Below are 23607 nucleotides of genomic sequence, written 5' to 3'. Positions count from 1 at the left end.
GGGCCTTGATTTTTCTGGGTATTTTGCACAGCAAGGTGCAAAATCATCTCATGATCCTGACAACACAAACTTTGAACCAGAACAGACCACAGAAGTTGGCCTGGAAACGGTTTCCTTATCGCCCAATGTGCTCTTTCCAACTCCAATCCATTTGGAAAGCATTCACCCCCAATGACTCAGGGATCCACTTCTCAAAAAACTTTTCTGGAAGCCCCACAATCTTAATATTATTACGTCGGCTTTGATTTTCCAAAGAATCAATTTTCTTCATCAACTCCCTCTTCTAAATTTCCTAACCAGTAAAAGAGTCCTCAATCTGATTCATTATTCCGATCCACTTCATCTTTACAATCCAACAAAGCGTCTTCAATCTTCTTAAACTTATCTTGAACACTATCAACTGCCTTCAAACATTTATTAACATCCCTTTCAACAGTTGAAATTTCACCTCTTATATCAGTCAAAGCACCTTTCATTTCAGCAAATTCTTCTTTAACAGCAGCAAAACCTTGATTCACTTGCATAGCCAAATATTCCATTTGTTTAGCTATATCAGTTAAAACAGGTTTCAGCTCCATAACGTAAAGACTTTTGAATTTGTGGCCTATCCTCCATCAAACTTGCAGCCTTCATCAACAAATGTTCCTCTTCTTCCCTCAATGCAGGTACAGCTCCTTCCTCCTCTTCCTCCATCACATAGGCACTTTGGGCTACTTGCCTGTGGGTTCGGACCCCCCCCCCCGCCCCGCCAGGCCGATATCATCAGCCAATGGACACCGGGTCCCCCTGCAGGCCGAGCCCATTCCAACAACGTGCGCATGCGTGGATCCTCGCACATGTCCGGGTCCTCGGCCACGCGCACACATGTATGCTTGCACACGCGTGAACTTCCACCCATACGTGGATCTTGCTCGGGAGATGGTCGGTGCCATCTTGCAGATCGGACTGCAAGGTAGGTACCGGCATTGTACTCAACCTGCCGACCGATGTCCTCTGAAGCCAAGGTGGCGCTGTAAGCAACTCCTGAGGCTCCTTCTGTGAGGCAGGCCGAGTTTCTTCCATATTTCCAGCTTGTTTAAATGCCGATTTTTTTTTTTTTTCTTCTTCTTTTTGCAATATGTCCTTTAATGTTCTTCATTGCTGCTGTAAGAAATATTTCATCAATTTTCTAGCACTTTAAAAAACTTTTTAAAAAACATAATTGGGGCTTTGAACAGTTGAGTCAGGGAGAGGTGTTATCCCACATCTTCAACCTATGCCATCTTGCCATGCCTCCCATCCAAGAAGGATTCTTGACAGAGAGTGTGGACCAGTTGACTGAAGAAGAGGTCATACTGGATGTAGTCCTGGGTAATGAACCTGGTCAGGTGTCAGACATCTCGATGGGTGAGCATTATGGTGAAAGTGACCACAACTCTCTCACCTTTTGCATAGCTATGCTCAAGGATAGGAGTAGATAAATGGTACAGTGTTTAATTGGGGAAGTGCTAAAACGATGGGATTAGGGAGAGTAAACTGGGAAACAATGTTGTCTGGAAAATGTTTAAGGACAACTTGCACAAAGTTCTAGATAAAGATGGTAAGATAAGGGAACGGTTGACAAAATAGGTGAAAGAACATGAAGGAAGCAAAGGGATAGGAAGGGCTCATGAAAATTATATTGCACCCAGGAAATAACTTAAAAAAGGACTTTAGAGAGCTAGAATGGGACACCAGAGAGCTCTGGCAAGTAGGATTAAGGAAAACCCTAAGGCATTTTATGCATACGTGAAGAACAGAAGGATAATGAGAATGAAGGTAGGGTCACTTAAGGATAAAGGAGGCAACTTCTTTTTTGCTCTATAACACTCTAGACCACACTTGGAATGTGTTCAGTTCTGGTCACCTCATTACACAGGAGAGGATGCAGAGGAGATTTACCAGGATTTTGCCTGAGAAAGCAACAGGTTAACAGATCTTCGGCTTTTCTCTTTGGAGTGAAGAAGGATGAGAGGAGACACAATAAAATTCTATATGATTATGAGAGAGGCATAGATGGACACCCAGCACCTTTATCACATGGTGAGAGTAGCAAACACCAGAGGATATCTGTTTAAGGTGAGGAGGGGAAAGTTTAAGGGCAATGTGAAGATTAAGTTTTTTTTACATGGATATTAGTGGAATGCATTGCCGGTGTGGTGGTGGAGGCTGGTACAATAGGGAAATATGAAAGATTTTTAGGCACATGGATGCAAGAAAAATAGATTGTGGGTGTGAGGTCAGGAAGGTTTAGTTTGTTGAGTAGGTATATATAGGTCAGCACAACATCGTATTTATGTATTCTGCCATAATGTTCTCTATTCTACGTTCCAGATGGTGAGAGGATATCTGATTGCATAATATATGAGAAGTCAATACATAGACACAGTAGATAAATCTGTTTAGAGCCTTGGTGAGACTATAATTGGTCTCATATTAGATATTTTGTTGGTGTTCTAGTTTAATAATAGATGTAAATACATTGGAAGCAAGTAGTTCAGCGTAGATTTCCTACACCATAGCCTGGATTTGGTGGTTGTCTTATGAGGAGAAGTGGGACAGGCTAAGCTTGTATCTGCTGGAGTTTAGACATGTGAGATGGATCTTGATTGAGCAAATTAGATCTTGAGAGTATCTGGAAGATACCAGGATGGATCTGGAAAGGATGTTTTGAATGTTGGAAAAACTAGAACTGGAATCACTATTTAAAAATGTGATTGCACAGCACTCATTCTTCCACAGTAATGAAAAATACCAACAATGCTGTCACCACAAACTCCTTTTTTTTATAATTTTTTTTATTTTTCACAACTATAAACCATACTGACCAAAATACATAGACATTTTTCTCTTGAATATATAATGTCATTTTCTCCTCTTTTCCCCCTCCCTTCCCTCCCTCCCTCACCCCCCTTCGCATTTATTCAAAGTTCAATCTATAAGATACATTAAACCCGTTAAACAATGTCGTCACTTAATAAAAATAAAAAGACATTTTTATCTTTTACTTTTATATACTGAGTCAGTTCATTTCGTTGTCTTCTCCTTCTGTCATTTTAGGTGGTGGAGGTTCATGGTAGGATTTCTCTATTGAATTTCATGTATGGTTCCCATATTTGTTAGAATATTGTGATGTTATTTCTTAAATTATATGTTATTTTTTTCTAATGGAATACATTTATTTATTTCTATGTACCATTGTTGTATTCTCAAGTTGTCTTCTAATTTCCAGGTTGACATAATACATTTTTTTGCTACACTAGGGCTATCATAATAAATCTTTTTTGTGCTCCATCCAAATCGAGTCCAAATTCTTTATTTCTTATATTACTTAGAAGGAAGATCTCTAGGTTTTTTGGTATATTGCTTTTTGTGATTTTATTTAATATCTGGTTTAAATCTTCCCAAATTTTTTTCACTTTCTCACATGTCCAACCAAATTGCATGTATTGTTGTTCCCATTTCCTTTTTACAGTGAAAACATCTGTCTGATACTGTTGGGTCCCATTTATTTAACGTTTGGGGTGTGATGTATAGCCTGTGTAACCAATTATATTGTATCATGCGTAACCTCGTGTTTATTGTATTTCTCACAGTTCCGAAGCATAGCTTTTCCCATGTTTCATTCTTTATCTTTATGTTTAGATCTTGTTTCCATTTTTGTTTAAGTTTACAGTTTGTTTCGTCATTCTCCTTTTCTTGCAGTTTGATGTCCATGTTTGTTATAAATCTTTTAATTATCATTGTGTCTGTAATCACATATTCAAAATTGCTTCCTTCTGGTAACCTCAGACTGTTTCCCAATTTGTCCTTCAAGTAGGTTTTCAGTTGGTGGTATGCAAACATTGTATCGTGAGTTATATTATATTTGTCCTTCATTTGTTCAAAAGATAATAATTTATTTCCCAAAAAACAATTTTATATTTTTTTGATCCCTTTTCTCTCCAATTCTCTGAAGGAAAGGTTATTTATTGTGAAAGGGATTGGTTGATTTTGTGTCAATATTAATTTTGGTAGTTGATAATTTATTTTATTCCTTTCTACGTGAATTTTCTTCCAAATGTTGAGCAGATGGTGCAATACTGGTGAATTCCTACGTTGCACCAGCTTTTCATTCCACTTATATAGTATATGTTCAGGTATCTTCTCCCCTATTTTATCTAGCTCTAATCTGGTCCAATCTGGTTTTTCCCTTGTTTGATAAAAATCTGATAGGTATCTTAATTGTGCTGCTGTATAATAATTCTTAAAGTTTGGTAGTTGTAAGCTTCCTTGTTTGTACCATTTTGTTAATTTATCTAGTGCTATCCTCGGTTTCCCCCCTTTCCATAAGAATTTCCTTATTATTTTCTTTAGCTCCTTGAAGAATTTCTCTGTTAGGTGAATTGGTAATGATTGAAATAGGTATTGTATCCTTGGGAAGATGTTCATTTTAATACAATTTATCCTTCCTATCAGTGTTAGTGGTAAGTCTTTCCAGTGCTCTAAATTGTCTTGTAATTTTTTTCATTAATGGCTGATAATTTAGTTTATATGGATGGCCGAGATTATTATTTAGTTGTATACCTAGGTATCGAATTGCTTGTGTTTGCCATCTAAATGGTGATTCTTTCTTAAACTTTGTGAAATCCGCATTATTCATTGGCATTGCTTCACTTTTATTTGCGTTGATCTTGTACCCCAATACTTCTCCATATTCCTTCAATTTCTTATGTAATTCTTTTATTGATATTTCTGGTTCTGTTAAGTATATTATAACATCATCTGCAAGTAGACTGATTTTATATTCCTTCTATTTTATTTTTATCCCTTTTATTTTATTTTCTGTTCCTATCAGTTCTGCTAGTGGTTCTATAGCTAACACGAACAGTGAGGGAGATAGTGGACATCCCTGCCTTGTTGATCTGCTTAATTTAAATTGGTTTGATATATAAGCATTTACTGTCACTTTTGCCAATGGTCCCTTATATAATGCTTTAATCCAATTCATATATTTCTCTGGTAGGTTGAATTTTTGTAGTGCTTCAAACTCCTTGATGATCACTGAAAGGATAAATAAACCAAATTCATTTTCCTCACCCAGGTTAATGTTTCCAGCATTGAGGCCCAAATCACTCCTAGTTGACTCCACTGGGCAGACACATTGTTCACATGCCCAACAATGAGGGGCATGGTTAGAGTAGCGGTTAGCGCAATGCTATTGCAGTGCCAGTGACCCAGGTTCAAATTGGTGTAGACTGTAAGGAGTTTATACGTTCTTCACATGTCTGCGTAGGTTTCCCTCGGTGGCTCTGGTTTCCTCCCACCCTCCAAAACGTACATTAGCCTCACTATCTATCTTAGAACCCACTAATCTAGAATAGAAGCATGACCTCCTTGATCTTGACAAACTGCCTTAAAAGAGGAATATCAAAGGTGCCATCCTTCTGATGAAATATGAAATCTTGTAAGTACACTTTGAAGATTAATGGCAAACTGACTAAGGGAAGGGTTTAGGTGAATGAAGATTGAGAGAAGAGGAAATAAGGACGGGGGAGATTAGGATAGGTAGTGAGAGAGTGAGCAGGCCAAGGAAGCATGCGAGGGCAAGAACATGTTTGTGTTTCTGTCTATATGACTGTGTTGATCAAGGTGTTGCAGCACATGTATTGTGTATCGTGTGTACATATGCTAAATCTGACCAGCAGACCTAGTTGCGAGTTATCCTGGATCTCCTTACTATTGACTAAGTGTTTACTCTGTCGAGTTTGTTTCATAGCTGTGGTGCAATTGCCAGTTCTCATTAAAATAAATCATGAACAGGAATATTCAACTACTCAGTGAACTGGAGAGGAGATCTGCCTTCAGAAGATCTCTCTAAAAATTATTAAAATAAATGATTTGGTAATTATCATATTATTGTTTGTGGACCTTGTTTGGCCTTAATGAGCCTGCTTGGCCTTTCTTAATATTTGAGCAATTACACTTCAAATACTTTATCAACTGTTAAGAGCTTTGTATATTGAGAAATTGTGAAAAGTACTCTATAATAACCAATCTCTTCCTTAACTAGTTGTGATGTAAATGTTTCTAAGGACAGAATACATTTCATCTTGTAATTTCATTTTTTTTTATTTCTCCTTAGGGGTCAAGTTCCTGCTGAGGCAGAACTTAATTACTTGCAAGTTGCCAAACTGTTAGAGATGTACGGAGTAGATCTCCATCCTGTTTTTGTAAGCAAATAATGATTTTCAATATTTTAGCTTTCCATTTGTTTTTCATGGCTGAATTGGATTAAAAATAACTGGTTACATCAATTTATGCCGAATACTCGTATTTGGAATCAAACTATATCCTGTTCTTGCCCAGTGTCAGTTCATGTATTTTAAAAAAGGGAACTCTGATGAGATGGACAATTGCAAGACTACTTTGGTATAAATAAAATAATACCTCAGTCATATCATAAGGATTTCAAGATAAGATGTTATATCCAGAGATTGGTCAAAGTATTTATTTTTTGGTTGCCACAGGCCAGAGCAGCAATTCTCATCTTTGGGAAGGTGTTTGTGAGTTATTACCTTAAACATCTGTCATCTTCTGGTGAAGATATATATTCCCACATTGCTGTTAGGGAAAAGTTTCCATAAATTAGACCCAGAGACAGTGGAGAAACTGTGATATATGTCCAAATCAGAACTGTCTTCACCTTGGTAGAGATGATGTTTTTGTGAATCTGCTGTCCTTGTCCTTCTTAATTGGCAGCATGGTTAGTGTAGCAGTTAGCACAAAGCTATTACAGCACCAGTGACCCGTGTTCAAACTGTACAGTTTGTATGCTCTCCATGTGCCCATGTGGGTTTACTCTAAGTGTTCTGGATTCCGCCCACTCCAAAGATGTACAAGGTTAGAAGGTTAATTGGTCACATTGTGTATTTGGGCAGCATGGGTTTGTGGGGTAGAAAACCTGAATTTGTAAACTAAATGTTTTTTAAAAATGGTAGATGTTGAGGGTGTAGGAAATGATGGCAGAGTATTCTATGGATGTAGATGTAGTGCACTTTATAGATGGTGCATTTTTAGCTATGATTCCCTGATGTTGAAGGAAATAAATGTTTAGGTTGGTGGATGGGCTACCAATCAAATAGGCTTATTTGTTCTAGATAATACTGAGCTACTTGAGTGTAAAAGTACTTATATCCAGACGCTTGTAGACTATTCCATCGAACTCCTGACTGTACCTCGAGATGATGGAAGGATTTTGGGTAGTCAGGAGGTAAGTCACGGCTGATCCTCTCTCAACATTGTATGTCTTTTTTATTCTCCTTCTCAGATCCCTTTTGTGTTCAGAAAACAGTCTATCTCCTTTCAATATATTCAGTGATCGGGCCTTCAGTTTTTGGTATACAATTCCACAAGTTCACCACACTCTTAAATGAAAACATATACCCTATCTTCGTTCTAAATGTCTTATCTTGCATCCTTGATTCCTGGATCTAGACCCCGAGGCCACAGGAAACATGCTCTTTGTATTCAACCTGTCAAGCCCAGTAAGGATGTTGTGTACTTCACTAAGATTCCTTTCATTCTTTTAAACTCTAAACTGATACTGATGTGGTAAAGGTTGCATGTAAATGTCGATAACTGAAAAAGTATATATCTAAAATAGTATAAAAAATATGAATATGAAAATGAAATCATAGATAATAAGAATATTTTAAATAATGCCTCCAAATGAAATCTCTGATTGAATTTCAGGGAGAAAACCAAACTGAATATTTTTTAGGTTTAACACCAGTTGGAGTTGTTGTCTACAAGAATAAAATACAAGTTGGAAAGTATTTCTGGTAGGTGACCTACAATGCCAAATTATTTTTGTTTTCTTACATCACTGATTTACATTTTAAATGAAAATGTTCTCTTTAATAACAGGCCAAGAATAACCAAGGTGAATTTTAGAGAAACCCAGTTTGAGCTGAGGGTGCTGGGCAAAGATGTAAGTTTCATACCACCATCATTTTTTTCACTTCCATTTTACTTCTTCACCACTCTCTAAAATCATTATTTCTAACTTCAATTACAAGTTATGCCATTGTGTAAGAACTGAATTAATATTGACCAAATATGCCACAAAAAGAAACCATTCAATCCAACAAGTCAGCGTAAATGTCCATTTAATCTCCTGCTGTCATTGGTTATCTAAATCTTGTACTCATTTCTCCCTGCATTTTGACTCATTTCTGAATGACTATCCTTCAGGTCTGGAATGTATTCAAAGTAAAAACAAAATTCATAGACTTACTGTGTGTCCCTTCTCCCAGTGGGCATTCAATTTGAATAGCACAGTTAGTCACTTTACCATGTTAAAAGTTGATTTTCAAAACAGTTTTTTAATAGGACTGAATTTCATAGGACCTAATTTCCGTCCACTTCAACTAATAGATGTGCATCGAGCCTTTATGTGAGAATCAGTGTTACCTGCATATATCACCCTTTGTTAGCAGCACCTGTTTGAAGAAACAAATTATAGCTCTTGCAGGTCCTCATCTGTGCTCGGAGCATTTCATGGGGGAGATAGAGGCAAATCTAGTGATTCATTTGTGTAGATAATGTGGTTTAAGATAGCTGCCTGTGAGACAGCTCTCTCAACTGAATAGTTGTTTGTTGTGCCTCAGATGGTGGAGGGCATCAATGTACGGTGATAGAATCATAGCATCTGTGTTGGCAGACTTTCTTGAAAAAATATAGTGAATTGGAAGCTTTTGTGGCTAATAATCTAGTGCAAAGTATCTTTCTCTTCTTTCTCTTTTTTACTTCCCTTTCCCCTTCCTCCCTCCCCTCTCCTTTTAACCTGTCTTCTCTTGTTTTCTCTCATGCCTTCTTTTCTCCTTCCTTTATTTTTAATTTTTCCCCATTCTTACAATCTACAGATATAATGGTTGACTTATTTTCCACCTTGCAACCATACACATTTCTGAATATCAGATACTGTAAATGATTTTTTATTTCATTTTACTTGCCATTCCTAGCATCTTTCCTCTGCCACTTTAAATTTAAAGAAGTAAGTCTTCTGGCCATCGACCTGCTCCACCATTCAGTAAAATCATGGCTGCTCTGGCTGTTGATTCAGCTCCACTTACTTGTTAGTTCCTCATAACACCCACGGCATAGTTAGTGTTGCGATTAACACAAGGCTGTTACAGCGCCAGCGACCTGGCCTGGAAAACTGCGCTGTCTGTAAGGAATTTGTACATCCTCCCTGTGTCTATGTAGGTTTTCTCAGAGCTCTGGTTTCCTCCTACCATTTAAAACATAACAGGGGTGTAAGTCAATTAGGTGTAATTGGGCGGCATATGCTTGTGGGCCAAAAAGATCTGTTACCGTGCTGTACGTCTAAATTAAAAAATGTAAATTTAACTTTAATTCCACTATTATTGAAAAAAATCTCTCAGTGTCCTAAATACATTTAATGAGGCATCCTTTTCTGTTTTATTGGATGGAAAATTCTACAGATTGCTACTCTCTGGGAGAGGCATACTTCCTCATATAGTTCCCTAAATCTTGAGGGTATGTCCCTTGGTTCTCATCCCACCTGCAAGTAGAAACAATCTCCCTGCTTCGTCTTAACTATTCCTTTCATAATTTTTACATTTCCATACTTCTAAACTCCAGTTAGTCGCAAGCTACACAATTTCTCCTCACAAGCTAACCACCTTCATTTCCAAAATCATCCTGATTAACCTCCTCTGCACCACCTCCAAAGCGATTATATCCTTTGTCAAGTAAGGAGACCAGAATTGCCTGCACTACTCCAGGTGGGGCCTCACCAGGACCCTGTAGAGTTGCAGCAGAACCTCCCTGCTCTTAAATTTGACCCCTCTAATAATGAAGGCCTACGTCCCATTTGCCTTTTTGATTACCTGCAACTAACTTTTTATGGTTCTCGTATTCTCTGTGCTTACTCTTTTCTAACCAAACCAAATTTGGCCCGTGAAAATCTTCAAATGGAGTCTTCACTTAACTTGGATAATCGTCACTTTTACTAGTGATTCAAACAAACAAATTATGTAACTGCAAAGTGAGATTAGTTCTGTGGACAATGAACATTCTATTTGAACAGAATTATATCAAGTATGTATGTTTATGTTAATTAAAATTCCAACTATCCATCTCCCATGTTAACAACTTTAGAATACATAATCAATTTGAGTCAGTCATTTGGATTTTAATGTATTTAAAATGTATTTAATATAATTTTGGAATTTTGAGATAAATGGGGGAAGGAAAATATTGAGTCCCTTTGAAATATTATACAGACGGTGCATTATTAAATAGCAATATAACACTCTTTTTCATGGCATATATTATAATTAAACTAGAAACTCACAAATGATAGTATCCTTTTAGTAAACTGGTTGTTGTTTTATTCTTTTTAAAATACATGGACTTAAAGCCTGAAACATGAAAGAAAGCTCCAGGTTTCCTAGCCAAAAAAAGTCTCATTTTCCTGTCAATACAATTTTGTGCAATGAATGAATAATGCAACAGGCAGATAAAAGTGCCCCTTTATCAGTGAACTCAGCCATAGCTATCAATTAATTGAGGAATCTCTTGAAAATGAGTTGTAGGGTTTCCTCCTCAAAAAACGCCAACAGATAACCCAACTCCTTCAGTTATAATTTACCAAACAAATTATCATCCATTTGACTAGAAGCTCTGTAATTTTCAGCTAAATGATTTGAAAATATGAATGAACTATTCAGATGATTTTGTTTTAATTTCTTTCAATATGTTCTTAGAATGTGAAAGTTAAGGTTGAAAGAAAAGCAAAAATCCGCTTTGTCATTCTACTATTCTTAGATTGCATCTAATCATTTTGTTTAAACAAAATGTATTATTTAGGGTGTAAAACAGACTACTGCTCATTTTCTACCTTGCAATAAAGTTTGAACTAGTAGTTTATTCATACAACCCCCAAAATACATTTACTGTTTAAAATTGAGTGTTCATTTCTGGATGCCTTGAAGCTCATTGGAAAAATCAATTTCAATTTTTTTTTCTTGCTTGTACTTTTTCTGTGTAAGCCTCTCTTAAACAATATTAACAATCGTGCAAAAAGCAAAATTAATCTTCAGTTAATTTTTTTACTTCACATGACAGTTCTTACTTACGTTTAAAACAGCCCTGTTTTTTTTTGAAAAAACAGGCTATTTTGGCCCACGAGTCCCTGGCACCCAATTTACACCCAATTAACCTACACCCCCAGTACGTTTCAAATGTTTGGATGAAACTGGAGGGCCTGGGGAAAACCCATCAGACACGGGGAGAACGTACAAACTCCTTACAGAGAGCATAGGATTCGAACCCCGGTCCCGATCACTGGCACTGTACAGCGTTGTGCTAACCACTATCCCAATTGTGCTGCCCCTTTGTGAGTCTGAACCAGTGCTATTTAATGGGCCAACATTTAAACTGCAAACTTTATCTTCTGTCCTCCCACAACTGATGACCTACCACAAATGCAAACCTGCTACCTCAAATATATATCATTGAGCTATAGAATTGAATAGCACAGATTTGGACCCTTTGACACACTGTATTCTTTTTGCCCATCTACTAATCCCATTTGACTGTGCTATGTCCATATCCTTCTACACCGTTCCTATTAATGTGCCTATCTGAATGTCTTATAAAAGTAGAAGCTGTATTGAAAATGGCGGCACTGCCTGAGTTGCTGCAATGGCAGCGTGGCCACTGGTGCAGACCCGCGTAGAGCAGTGCTCACCACAGCGTCCAACCGCCATTGGTCTTTAAACGGCCTGTTAAAGGAGCCGATGGTGGTTTTATTGAAAATCCTGAATCCCCTTAAGTCGGTCTAGCAGACAGGTTTGTCCACTGTCTCCAGGGCTGTTTATATTAGCTATTGAATTATTAGCAGAATATATTAGGAAGGACCCATACATAAAGGGATTGAAGGTGGGCCAGGCTGAACATAAAATAAACCTTTTCGCAGATAATGTGCTATTATACTTGACAGAACCAGCTGAGTCATTGCCAAAATGACAGGCCACCCTAGAAGATTACAGCATAATCTCTGGATATAAGGTAAATTTGGAAAAAAAGTAGGATTATGCTCCTAACTGATTCAGACTATGAAAGATATAAACAGGAGAGCCATTTCAAGTGGCAATCAGGTAATTTTAAATATCTAGGGATAACAATGGATAGGGATTTGGGAAACCTACAAACTCAAGAATACCACTATCCTTGAAAAAAATTGAGGATGATTTAAACAGATTGAGAAGACTGCCCATCATTTCAATGGGCAAGGTAAACTGTATTAAAATGAAGGTGTTGCTGAGATTACAATATTTATTTCAATCCATTCCTATTTGTCTACCTCAATTAAAAAAAAATTAAACGGCAGAATATGACTTTCCTATGGAATGGGAAATCACCATGGAAAAATTGACGTGGAATTATAAATTGTGGGGGGCTACGATTACCTGATTTTATGAACTATTACTTGGTAGCCCAGTTGAGATTCCTTGCATCTTTATTTGAAGAAGGTGAACCACCAAAATGGGTAAACATAGGATTACATAGCATGGAGGAAGGAGTGGTGAAAGATTTCATTTACAAAACAAATACCAAATGAATAAATAAATGAACAGATAACCCCATCCTAAAACAACTGGTAAAAATCTGGAAGGAACTTAATGATTGTATCAGTAAAGAGATTGTAATATCGCTAAAAGCATCCTTAATATTTAATGAACTGATGCCTATGAATTTAGGCAACAAAATTCTGGATATTTGGCACTGAAAGGGGATCTGAACTATTGAAGACTGCTATGAGAATAGACAACTCATGTCCTATGATCAACTGAAGAATAAACATGATTTGCCTAATGGAACTTTTCACTACTTTATACAGTTCCTGAGGGAAAAATGGGGCTCTACCATGACCCCACCCGAAAGGAATGAGGTGCAAGGGCGACTTTGACAGGGAGGTGCTCCCAAATTTATATCCAGAATGTACTTTGTACTTCAAAGTGAGAACCCAAAACCAGGCCTGCAAAGATCGAGGGAGAGGTGAGAGTCAGACTTGGGAATAATGATCAATGAAGGGTGTTGATCAGATTTATGTAGGGAAAGTATAACATCAGTGATCAACACCAGACTAAGATTGGTATAATATAATTTCTTACACCAATTATATCTTACAGCACAAAAATTACATTAATGAAAACCAGAGATATCGTAAACGTGCTTTAGGTGTGGGTTAGAAATTGGTACCTTTATACACTCCACATGGGCCTATGGCTTGAATTATCTCATACATTAACTAGGATTACGGAGACAGACATCCCGCTGGATCCGAAGCTGTATTTATTGGGAAACCTAAAGAAACCTAAATTCGAAATTAAGTTTGTAGATATTGCCCTGTCAGTAGGAAAAAAAATGCATTGAGATCACCTGGAAGACTGACTCTCCCCTGCCACCTCCGCTCATCACTCGAAGGACCATGGAGATGCACAACTGCATCCCCAAGGAGAAAATAACATATAATTTAAGAAATAAGTATGATACTTTTGCCAAAATACGGCAACCGTATCTAGAGCACTTTGGTGCGCAACTATAGTAACACCCCACAGTTCTAAAGACCTAACGAAATACCTAAAGATAACAGCAATGAAGCACCTCAAGGAGTGGAAGTAGATTAGAGAGACTGACTTATGCTGAATTTTCCTTTTCTTTTTCTTTTAACCAGTTTTCTGTTTGTCACTTTAATTGCTTTGGTTTAATTTTCAAAGTTTTGGGGGGGAGGGAAGGAAATTGTAAGTAGGCTGGCATAGTGTTTGTATCTGAGAAGTGAAGTATACTAAAAGAAAGTGTAAATAAGTTAAAAATAATTGCTTTTTTAGATGTGATAATATGTTTTTGGAAAAAAATTGAAAAACAAAATTTTCAAAACAAAATAGAAAATCCTGGCGTCCTCGGGGTCTGGGCCCAAGGTGGCGGCGCCTATGATCGGCAGCAGCCACGAGGGGTTGCAGACTCCAGGGAAGTGGAGGACTGCTGCAGGGCACCAGAAAAAAAAACAGCCCCTGTTTGAGAAGGAGAAGCAGAGGAGACAACCCTACAGGACAGTGATAACGGCAACAAACTTGAGGGGTTCTGCGGCTGAGGAACACACAGCTGGCAGCTTGAACCACGAAACCTACGCTAGCTGCAGGCTGCTGGAGCCTGCGATCAAGGGACACATACCAATCTGCAGACTGCTAGACTGGCTTGAGACTGGCTGAAGAAGTACCAGGCATTGGAAGCAGGTTGCAAGAGGGTGCCAAGGGTGCTGAAGGGTTCCTAATCGTGTTGGAGGCTTGGATCTGGAGCTTGAGTTGCTGCTGGTTTGATCTGGAGTCTGAGTGGCTGCAGAAGCTCTGGAGGTGATTCCATAGGCCCTCAGCGACTCTGGGGGGGATTCTCTTTCTCTTGACTGTAAGAGGCTCTTCAGGCAATTTTTGCCAATGGCAAATCTGCCTGCCTTACAGCAGTCTAAAGGCAATTTCGTGCAATGTGACTGTTTTTGTTACACGACAACAAATTGAATCTTGGTTGTATCTAACTCCACCATCTCCTCTAGAAGTGAGTTTCAGATATTAACCACTCTTTGTGTAGGAAAAAAAAAATCCCCCCAGGTCCTCTTTACAGCTGCTTCTCCTTACTTAAACCCCATGCCCTCTTGATTTTCATATAACTATCAATGGAAAACAGATTCTGTGTGTGCCTTGACTGCATTTGCCATGGGATTGGGGTCACAATCTTTCACAGCTTCCTGGTCTCAGGTCACTCTAGGTTGCTGCTCATCTCACAATTTGCTCTTTAATGCTGCATTATTCAAACTGTCTGTGTAACTCCAGAGTGAAGGATTTAAAAAAACTACGTCTTTTTCTTCAGTCTGGCAGTGTAGGTTTGAGCTTTTGCCTGTACTTCAATATTCACTAATTGCAGTCATACATAGACTGCACTTGTGCTTACGAAGAGCTTCCTGGCAACGTCTTGCCAAGAGTTTAAATAGCACGGTTTCAGATTTATCATGGGGCAGCACGGTTGACATAGCGGTTAGCGCAACCCCGTTACAGTGCCAGCAATCGGTACTGAGGTTCGAATCCCGTGCTGTCTGTAAGGAGTTTGTACGTTCTCTCCGTGTCTGCATGGGTTTGCCCCAGGGGCTCTGGTTTCCTCCCACTGTTCTAAATGTATTGGGGTGTAGATTAATTGGGTCTAAATTGGGTGGCACGGACATGTGGGCTGAAATGGTCTGTTACCGTCCTGTTATGTCTGAACTTAATTTTTTTTTAAATATAATTTTTTTTTAAAAAGTACCTGACTTTATTCCTAGAAATTTTTATGGGGAATCACACAGTTAGTTTCTGAGGGCATTTTTCTTCCCCAGCCTATGCAAAGCCACTCTGATCCTTTGATAATATTCTTGTGTTCCTCTCTGATCTTTCAGGACTAATTCTTTCTGTAGAAACACTGTAACTAGGAAAATGTTGCTTGCATTATGGCATGCAAGTTTAAAAGCTTGTGCAATGATTCAGACTAAGATCAACAAGAACTTATAATACATCAATGGGAAACACTGTGTTGAAGCCAAGAATGCACATTTCACTCTAACATTACACAAGAAAATCAAACAATGCCGAACCTCGCATTTGAAAATTCTGTTCTTCATCCAGTTTTCACAATATTAGTGTGACCCAAGTAACAAAGAAACAAACTTGTCCAGAAATTCATTGCTACATTGATAAATTGTTAGAAGTATGCAATTGAAAATTGATTTTTCTCCAGTGAAAATGTTTAACATCTATTTCCAGATCATTTCACAGCACCAAGTATCTAAATAGCACCATGCCCAAGTGTCTGACTGAAGTGAGAGTAAGAATGAGGGACTGAGAGGGACTGAAATCTCTGTTGGGGATGTTGGAGTGAGAAAGGATTCTGACATCGGTTTGCCCATGAGTCTAATGATATTCTGAGATTGTATTCTGTGGAGATGGTAATGCTACATCTTCTTCTATGTTGACACATTTGTCCTTCACCTCCACACACATTGACATTGTTATCATAGTTTCTTGTGGCCCTTAATTCATATCTTTGATCGAGTGTTACAGGCCCAGCTTATGCAAGCCAAACAATGTGCCCTCCTGCTTTAGTCCCACTTGCCCCATACCCCTTCAATCCCCTCTCATCCATGTAATTATCCAAGTGTTTCTTGTTTAATGTGCTTTCCTCTGCCACTTTGCCTGTGTCGGACTCTGGCTTTACCTTACTCTTAATTTAGTCTATGTGTAGTCTGAGTCCAGCGTGTTCTTTGAATGAAGTGATAGGAGAAGGTATTCGGTTCAACAGTCAATTTATTACACAGCACAAGAATAAAACTTAACAGAGCTCTGGGTCACTCATTAGTTCATAGGTCACCTGCACAGTGAGCTACTCCCCAAGACTGACCCCTATTGTCCAGTTGGTTCAGTTTATATAGGTCAACCTTATCATACAGAACAAAAGTTGGCTTCCTTTGCTAGATTTCATTATACAGAACAAAAGTTGTCTTCCTTTGCTAGATCTTTTTGCATAAGGGTTATCACAAGTCATCTCCTGTTTTGCAGATATCTGGGGTGTAGCACTCCCATCTTAATCCTCCAGGCCAGACTATCCTGTTGTGTTGATCAGAAATTAATTCATCCCCAGATATTTCTAATCACCATTCTGTTCTTGTCTGGCCAATTTCTGCTGTTCTCTTTAACACCTCCTCATGCCTTAATCTTCCTCCTAGACTGGTTTTCCATTCCCTTTGTTTCTTGTAGGCCATTCTTTGTTCTGATCTGGCCTGTGTCTCCTGTGCTACTCACCACCTCCTTTAGTTTGAGCATTCCTCCTAAATCGTTTTATGCATTTCCTCTCCCTGTATTTTGGAGAGACAATTTTGTTCAGCCAACTTTGCTCCATGCTGTGATTGCCACTTAATCACATTCCTTTTTCCCTGAACCATGCAGTAAATATACACTTATTAATTAATCATTTATTTCATACTGTTTTAACCCCTTTTGGTCTCATGAAAATGAGACCAACCACCTGTTCCCTTATTAGACCGAGACCTCAGGAGTTATTGCAAGGGCCGGCATCTCTGACCTCTTGTAGTCACTATACTCTTGGGAGGGCAGTAGTGACAAATACATGCCTTGGGGTCTGGGGATGTCTCTCTGTGACAACGCTCGTTGAATCAGGCACTGGAGGCAGGGAAGGATGCACGGGATCAGGACCAACGCCAACACCACAACTCCAGCAGCTAGCACTGCAGTCTGTATCCATCCCCAGGCTCCAGAGAACAAGTTTCCCAGCCATGAGCTGCCCCAGGGTCGCCAGTTCTGAACCGGGACATGAGCTAATTTGCGAATGCTAGATGAAATCTCTTTTACTGCTTGCCCATTGTCATCGATTTTTAAACAACAATTAGTGAGATTCAATTTCCCACACACACCCCCTTCAGTGGCTAACAAGTAGTCTAAAGCTAAGCGGTTCTGAAACACCGTGGCCCTAATCTGTTGCTGCTCTTCTGCCAACAGATCAAGGGCTGCGGCGGTGTCATTGGTGATAATTTCCAAAATAGCTTGTAAACGAATCAGACGGTTTAACATGTAAATTGGGGTTCGATATCCCCAGGACCCATCCTGTGCCCAAGTAGCAGGTCCATAATAAGAAATAATGTGCTCTGGAGGCCAGTCCTCTCCCCACTCACCGATCTTTAAATCCCTCTTCTGGCGGAGCCCCTGATATACACGCGCTGCTAACTGATGGGAGTCGTTCTGTGGTAACAGCACAAATTGTGGTTGAATGATACCTATACAGCACATTCCCCTCCAGTCTGGCTCCAAAAAAGTGTAAGCCGTATTCCCACAAATCCAATATAAACCCTCTGGGGCAAATCCGTGTGGATAGGGATGAGCCCAAAATTGTCTGAGTGAGGGAACCCCTTCATATGGATTAACGCCCGTGCAATTCCATACCCCTTTCCCACGGGAGTTATCTGTTATAGGTCTACAATGTGTTACCTTCTGTGGGGACAGGAACCACCGGGGTCGCTGAGGATGCCATCGAGGGAACTTCCCCAAGATCTTAACCCTTGTGCACCTCGAATCTCCTTTATAATGCTTGCCTTGCTCCTTCCTGATACATTCCTCTCCTAATGGGTGATTAGCTAGATGCCATGTCTGGCGGGGGCGCGTTTCATCTGCCGATCCGTGAAAACTCATCAACTCCCATACTTCCAGGGGCTCCCCGCTCCATGGCCATGATCCATCTCTTGTGGGTCCCCCACATACCCAACAGTTTTTAACCCCCAAGAGTTCTGCCGTAGTTTGGCAAAGGTCTACCCATCTGTTGTCCCCTACTCTGTGAGTGGCAGCCTGGCGTTTAGCGTTGTCATAGATATCCCCCTTTTCTCTGTCCCATACGTATGGTTGTTTTTTCTTTTGCCACATGGGGTCCCACTGTATCCTCTGAATGGGAATTGAGCCCCCTTTCTCCTTATCTTGGTCTCCCTCCGGGGCACAAAACCATGTTACTCTTTGGTGACAGCGGTCTCGATTTGACGTGAACTGTAAAGAGCCCTTATTGAATTTAACATCATACACTTGTCCATTATGCACACACTTACGTCCCGTGTGAGTCCCCACACAGTGTTCAGGAAAGTTAGTCCAATCAGCAAAGTACTGTTCTTTTTCGTTGTGCGACCCCCAGGCCGAGTGCACACACTTTGTACAGTGGTTTTCTACTCTAGCCCCTTCAAGGGCTCGGAATACCAGTACCCATAGTCCCCACATAGTATTCATCCCAGCTCCTTTCATTGTTTTGATGCCAATAAATTGATTATGCCGTCAACCACTGATACACAGTCACTGTAGTCCAATAGTCTCTTTAAAAAGGGACGTTAAGTGTTCTTAGTCCGTGGTTGCTTCACAGGTTCTCAGTCACCTCCGTTCGAATCTGTTCCAGTGTCCGTGTCGGTGGGTCCGTTGCTGCACACTGACTCCAATGATACCACGTCTCGCCTTTTCCTTGTAGTCGAACCGCGTGGGACGTCCTCTCCACCACTCTGTAGGGTCCTGTCCACCTGGGCTCCGACCACTTTCTTTTGATGACCTTTAGCAGAACCCACTCCGCGACTGAAGGTATCGGTGTTTCCCCTTCTCTGTTGGGACTTGTGACCTGTTGTGAAAAATCTGACACCAGAGCCGTTAGTTTTTCATAATAAAGCTTGCATCCCATTGAGCTTACCTCATTCTTCGTTGTCTGAATTCCGGCTCCCGGTCCTGGAAACTGGTGCCCTGTTTGTAGTTCATATGGAGTAAATCCTGTCACAGAACTTACCGAACTCCTTATTGACATTAATGCCAGGGGTAACGCATCCACCCAATTTAGTTTGGTCCGTGCCTGTACTTTCCCGATCTTACTTTTTATTGTTTGGTTCATCCTCTCCACTTTCCCTTGGGATTGCGGATGGTACACCGTTCCAAAGGCATGTTTCAATCCCAACATTGCTTCTACCTCCTGTAGATTATTATTCTTAAAATGACTTCCATTATCAGACCTGATTTTTCTAGGAAATCCGTGTCTCGGAATATACTGGTTGATCAGGAATTTACATACCGTCCTTGCATCTTCTCTTTTGGCAGGGATTGCCTCCGGCCACCCTGTGAACACATCTACTGCTACTAAGAGGTATCGATAGCCACTTACCCTCTCAATCATGTCCGTATAATCAAGTACGATTTCCTGCCCTGGTAACTTAGGTAGAGGGAATTGACCTTCATGTGGCTTTACAGTCGCCTTTACATTGAAAGCTATACATACATCACACTCTCTAATATGGTTCTCCACCATCGCCGGCAGGAAGGGGTGCCACCAATGTATCAAGTACCTTATCATCTGCTTCTTTCCACAGTGTGTTAGCCCATGCGCCTCCTCGAGGAGGGGTTTCATGAGTCCAGATGGTAAAACTGGCCTCCCGTCTATCGATCTCCATGATCCTTGATCCTTGGTTGCCCCCCTTTCCTCCCATACCATCCTTTCCTGAGGTGATGCCTTTGCTTGTTCCTGTATTATTACTTCTACCCTACACGGTGGTAATAAGTCATGTGCTGTTCTGTCTGCCTGTATCATAATAAACTGAGGGCCGTATCCTGCTGCCCTTTTAGCGGCCATGTCCGCTTCCTGATTTCCCCGAGCCACCATCGTATCTGTTCTATCATGTCCTTTACATTTAAGAACTGCTAATGCCCTTGGTTTCAGGAGGGCCTCAGCCAGTTTCCTAACGTCCTTCTCGTGTTTAATTGGGGTCATTGCTGCTGTTAAAAACCCACTTCTAATCCATTGACTAAGTTCAACCTGTATTGTCCCTACCACATATGCCGAGTCTGTATATATATTGACCTCCTTCCCTTCTGCCCATTCTAATGCTGCTATCATTCCCTGTAGTTCTGCGAGTTGTGCTGACTCCTTTCCTCTCACTGTCCCTGTAAGGATTTCTTCAAATCCTCCTGTAGTTTTTCGTACCACCGCATAGGCAGCTTTCAATCCATCTGTGGGGTGTCTGTAACAACACCCATCTGTAAACAAGGTTTCATCTGGTTCTCTTAAGGGTGTAGCCTGTAAGTCAGGTCTTATTTTAATATCCTTCACTACCCTCTTCTCACAACAGTGTGGTTCTCCCTCTCCCATATTGTCTGCCATGTTAATGCCTTCATGGGTAAATGTAACATTTGGAGCATTCAGGATCTTTTCTAGTCTCGTCTGCCTTAGTGAAGTCATTGTAAATGCTGTCGAGCTCACAAATGCTACAATGCTATGTGTTGTTAATACCGTCAGGCCATGTCCCATTACTATGTGTGCCACCTTTTGTAAAATCTTTGCTACTCCCGCTGCATGTCTCGTACATGGTGGGTGTCTGTCTTCCGTTGGGTCTAGTGTGATACTCACATACATGAGCACACATCTTCCACCCCCTTTTTTTCTGAAAAAGAACACCATCAATTGTGTGTGCTTTTTCAGAAACATCCAAAAAGAAAGGTAGTTTATAATTTGGAATCGCCAAATCTGTAGCTGTTGTAAGAGCTTGCTTCAATAGAATAAAACTCATCTCATCCTGTGCAGTCCAATCAAGTGTAGCTCCCAGATTCCTCATCCCCTGCTCATTCACCAAAGTTCGCAGTGGATGTGTCAACTCACCATACGATGGGATAAACTGCCTACTATAACCTGACAAACCCAAAAACGAAAGCATCTCTTTAACTGTCTTTGGTTTTGTATGATGTAGTATCGCTGTTCGATGTGCAGGGGAAATCCCTGTGCCTTTCGCTGAGACTATTCTCCCTAAAAAGGTGACCACCTGCCTGCAGCATTGCAGCTTTGAGCGAGAGACTTTAAAGCCTGCCTTGAACAGCTGCACTAGCAGGAGACAGGTGGCCTCCAAACAGGAAGTATGATCAGGTGCTGCTAATAGGATGTCATCTACATACTGGATCAGAACTACCCCACCTGGCAGTGCTAGCCCCCCCAGCTGTTCTTTCAACACCTGATTGAAAATCCCTGGAGATAAAATAAAGCCCTGTGGAAGCCTAGTATACCGCAACTTTCTACCTCTATACGTGAACGAAAACACATCTCTTAATGGTTCTGCCAGCGGCAAGCAAAAGAAAGCATTCGCTAAATCTATGCAAGAGAACCACTTGTGGTTGGGGGTTAAAGCAGTCATGGCAGTATATGGGTTTGGTGCTGGAACTGTGGGTGTTCTCACAATACCATTGATGCGCCTTAAGTCATGGGCCATCCGATATTTGCCCGTGTCTTGTTTAGGAACAGGTAAAATGGGTGTATTCCAACTAGAACGCGAATGTTCCAACACCCCTGAATACATAAGGCCATCCATGGTCTCTGCCAAACCTTCCTCAGCTTCAGGTTTGTGGGGATACTGCATCTGCCAAATAGGGGTGTAATCTGACAGTTCGAAGGTTATGGGATCAACCTGCTGACAAAAACCCACATCTGCTGGTCCCACTGACCACAGGTTCTCAGGGAGAGAATCTAGCATAGGGGCCAAGTCGGGGTGATCCATCTTCTCTCTACAATGAAAGCGTTCAATCTGTCTATGCTCAAGGAGGACTTGATCATATGTCGGAGACAAAATTCTGTATGCCTGACCAGATGAGGAGAACTGCACTGTCGGTATTTGGGTGTTAGACCAGTCACTAAGGGACATCAAGTTCCGACACATCGGTCCCAAATCTTTTGCCTGGTGAGTAGTGCCAATTGCAAGGGTGACATGAGGAATGGCCTCACCTGCCATCTCATACCATTCCAGCTGTTCAGATGTCAGTCCTACCGTAGCGGCCACTCCCTCCTTTCCTACCACTATGTAGTCCGAATTAATTTCCCATAGCATGCCCTCTACCTCTTCATAAAAGGCATGCTGATACATTTCATCCCCATCCCTATTGAAAAAGAGGGTCATATGGGGAGGGTCCGAGGGAGGGGTATACGGGTGTAACGTCTGGATCCACGGCTTCCATTGATTATAAAGCTTTAGCAGCCCTCCCTTCTGTGGGTCCTCTGGTTGCAGCAGCCCCCAGTAAATGTCAGCCCATTGTCCATCAGACGCGGATCCTCCAGCTGCCGCCAACAACATCTGAGAACTGGAATGCAGTGTAGTTACTGAACAGTTCATAGAATATCCATTTGGAAAGGTGACCTCTATTCCGCTGGGTCCACAAAGGATCGATGCTCCGCACTTGACCAACAGGTCTCTGCCCAAGAGATTTGTAGGGCACCTGGCTGACAAAATGTATTGATGTGTAAAAGTCTGTCCCGCCACAGAAGTGACTAGTGGTGTAGAAAACAGCAGATTTTCTGGTGTACCCGAGAACCCTATCAGCTGGATGCTAGAGGATGATGTTTTATCTTGAAATTCAGTGCCAGTGAGTGTTGAAAATCTGGCTCCCGTATCCACTAAAAAGGATACTTCCATGTCCATAACTTTAATCTGCAGGAAAGGGTCTGCCAACCTAGCCTGCTCGTGGGTGCTCGGGCTCCGTCACTGTGGGCAATATTGCTCCTCCTCTGTCAGCAAAGGGAATTGTCTCTTTGGAGCTAAAGCCGCATGGGGTGCCTGATGTACCGGGGGTGGCACTGACGATCTCTGGGACTGGACCCAATGCTCATTTTGTGGTGGTCCATATCCCCTTCCCCCAGTGTCCCGAGGATCCCAAGCCAGGGGGCAGTCTCTCTTCCAGTGTCCTGGCTGACCGCATACAAAACACACGGCTGGTTGCATTCGTGGAGCACCCCGACCTCTCCCTCTTACTCAGAATCCCCCCATTGGACCTCCCATTCTGGCCACATAGGTGGGACCCGGTGCCCAATATGGGGCCGGGTGCCAACTCATATTATTCCCTTGTGGTGGTTGCGTTGGCTGCTGAATCATCTGGTTCGCACCCTTTGAGGAAATCTTTTTTGCCTCGTTTGCCTTTTTTCTAGCCTCTTCCAATTGAA

At 40.9% G+C, this 23607-nt stretch overlaps 1 protein-coding gene across 2 annotated transcripts in view; it reads left to right on the top strand.

Moving 5' to 3' along the window:
• The window catches only part of epb41l4a (erythrocyte membrane protein band 4.1 like 4A), a 517267-nt gene that overhangs the window by 135448 nt on the left and 358212 nt on the right, over window positions 1-23607 (top strand). For both annotated transcript variants that reach the window (XM_069892849.1, XM_069892845.1), the window contains exons 8-10: window positions 6143-6230; window positions 7753-7841; window positions 7927-7990. In XM_069892849.1, the coding sequence (XP_069748950.1) occupies window positions 6143-6230; window positions 7753-7841; window positions 7927-7990 (241 nt within the window). The remainder of the gene's footprint in view (window positions 1-6142; window positions 6231-7752; window positions 7842-7926; window positions 7991-23607) is intronic.

This window comes from Narcine bancroftii, chromosome 1 (assembly GCF_036971445.1).
Source record: "Narcine bancroftii isolate sNarBan1 chromosome 1, sNarBan1.hap1, whole genome shotgun sequence".
Classification (NCBI taxonomy): Eukaryota; Metazoa; Chordata; class Chondrichthyes; order Torpediniformes; family Narcinidae; genus Narcine; species Narcine bancroftii.
Note: the sequence above shows the minus strand (reverse complement) of the source record. Positions and strands in the feature narration are given on the sequence as shown.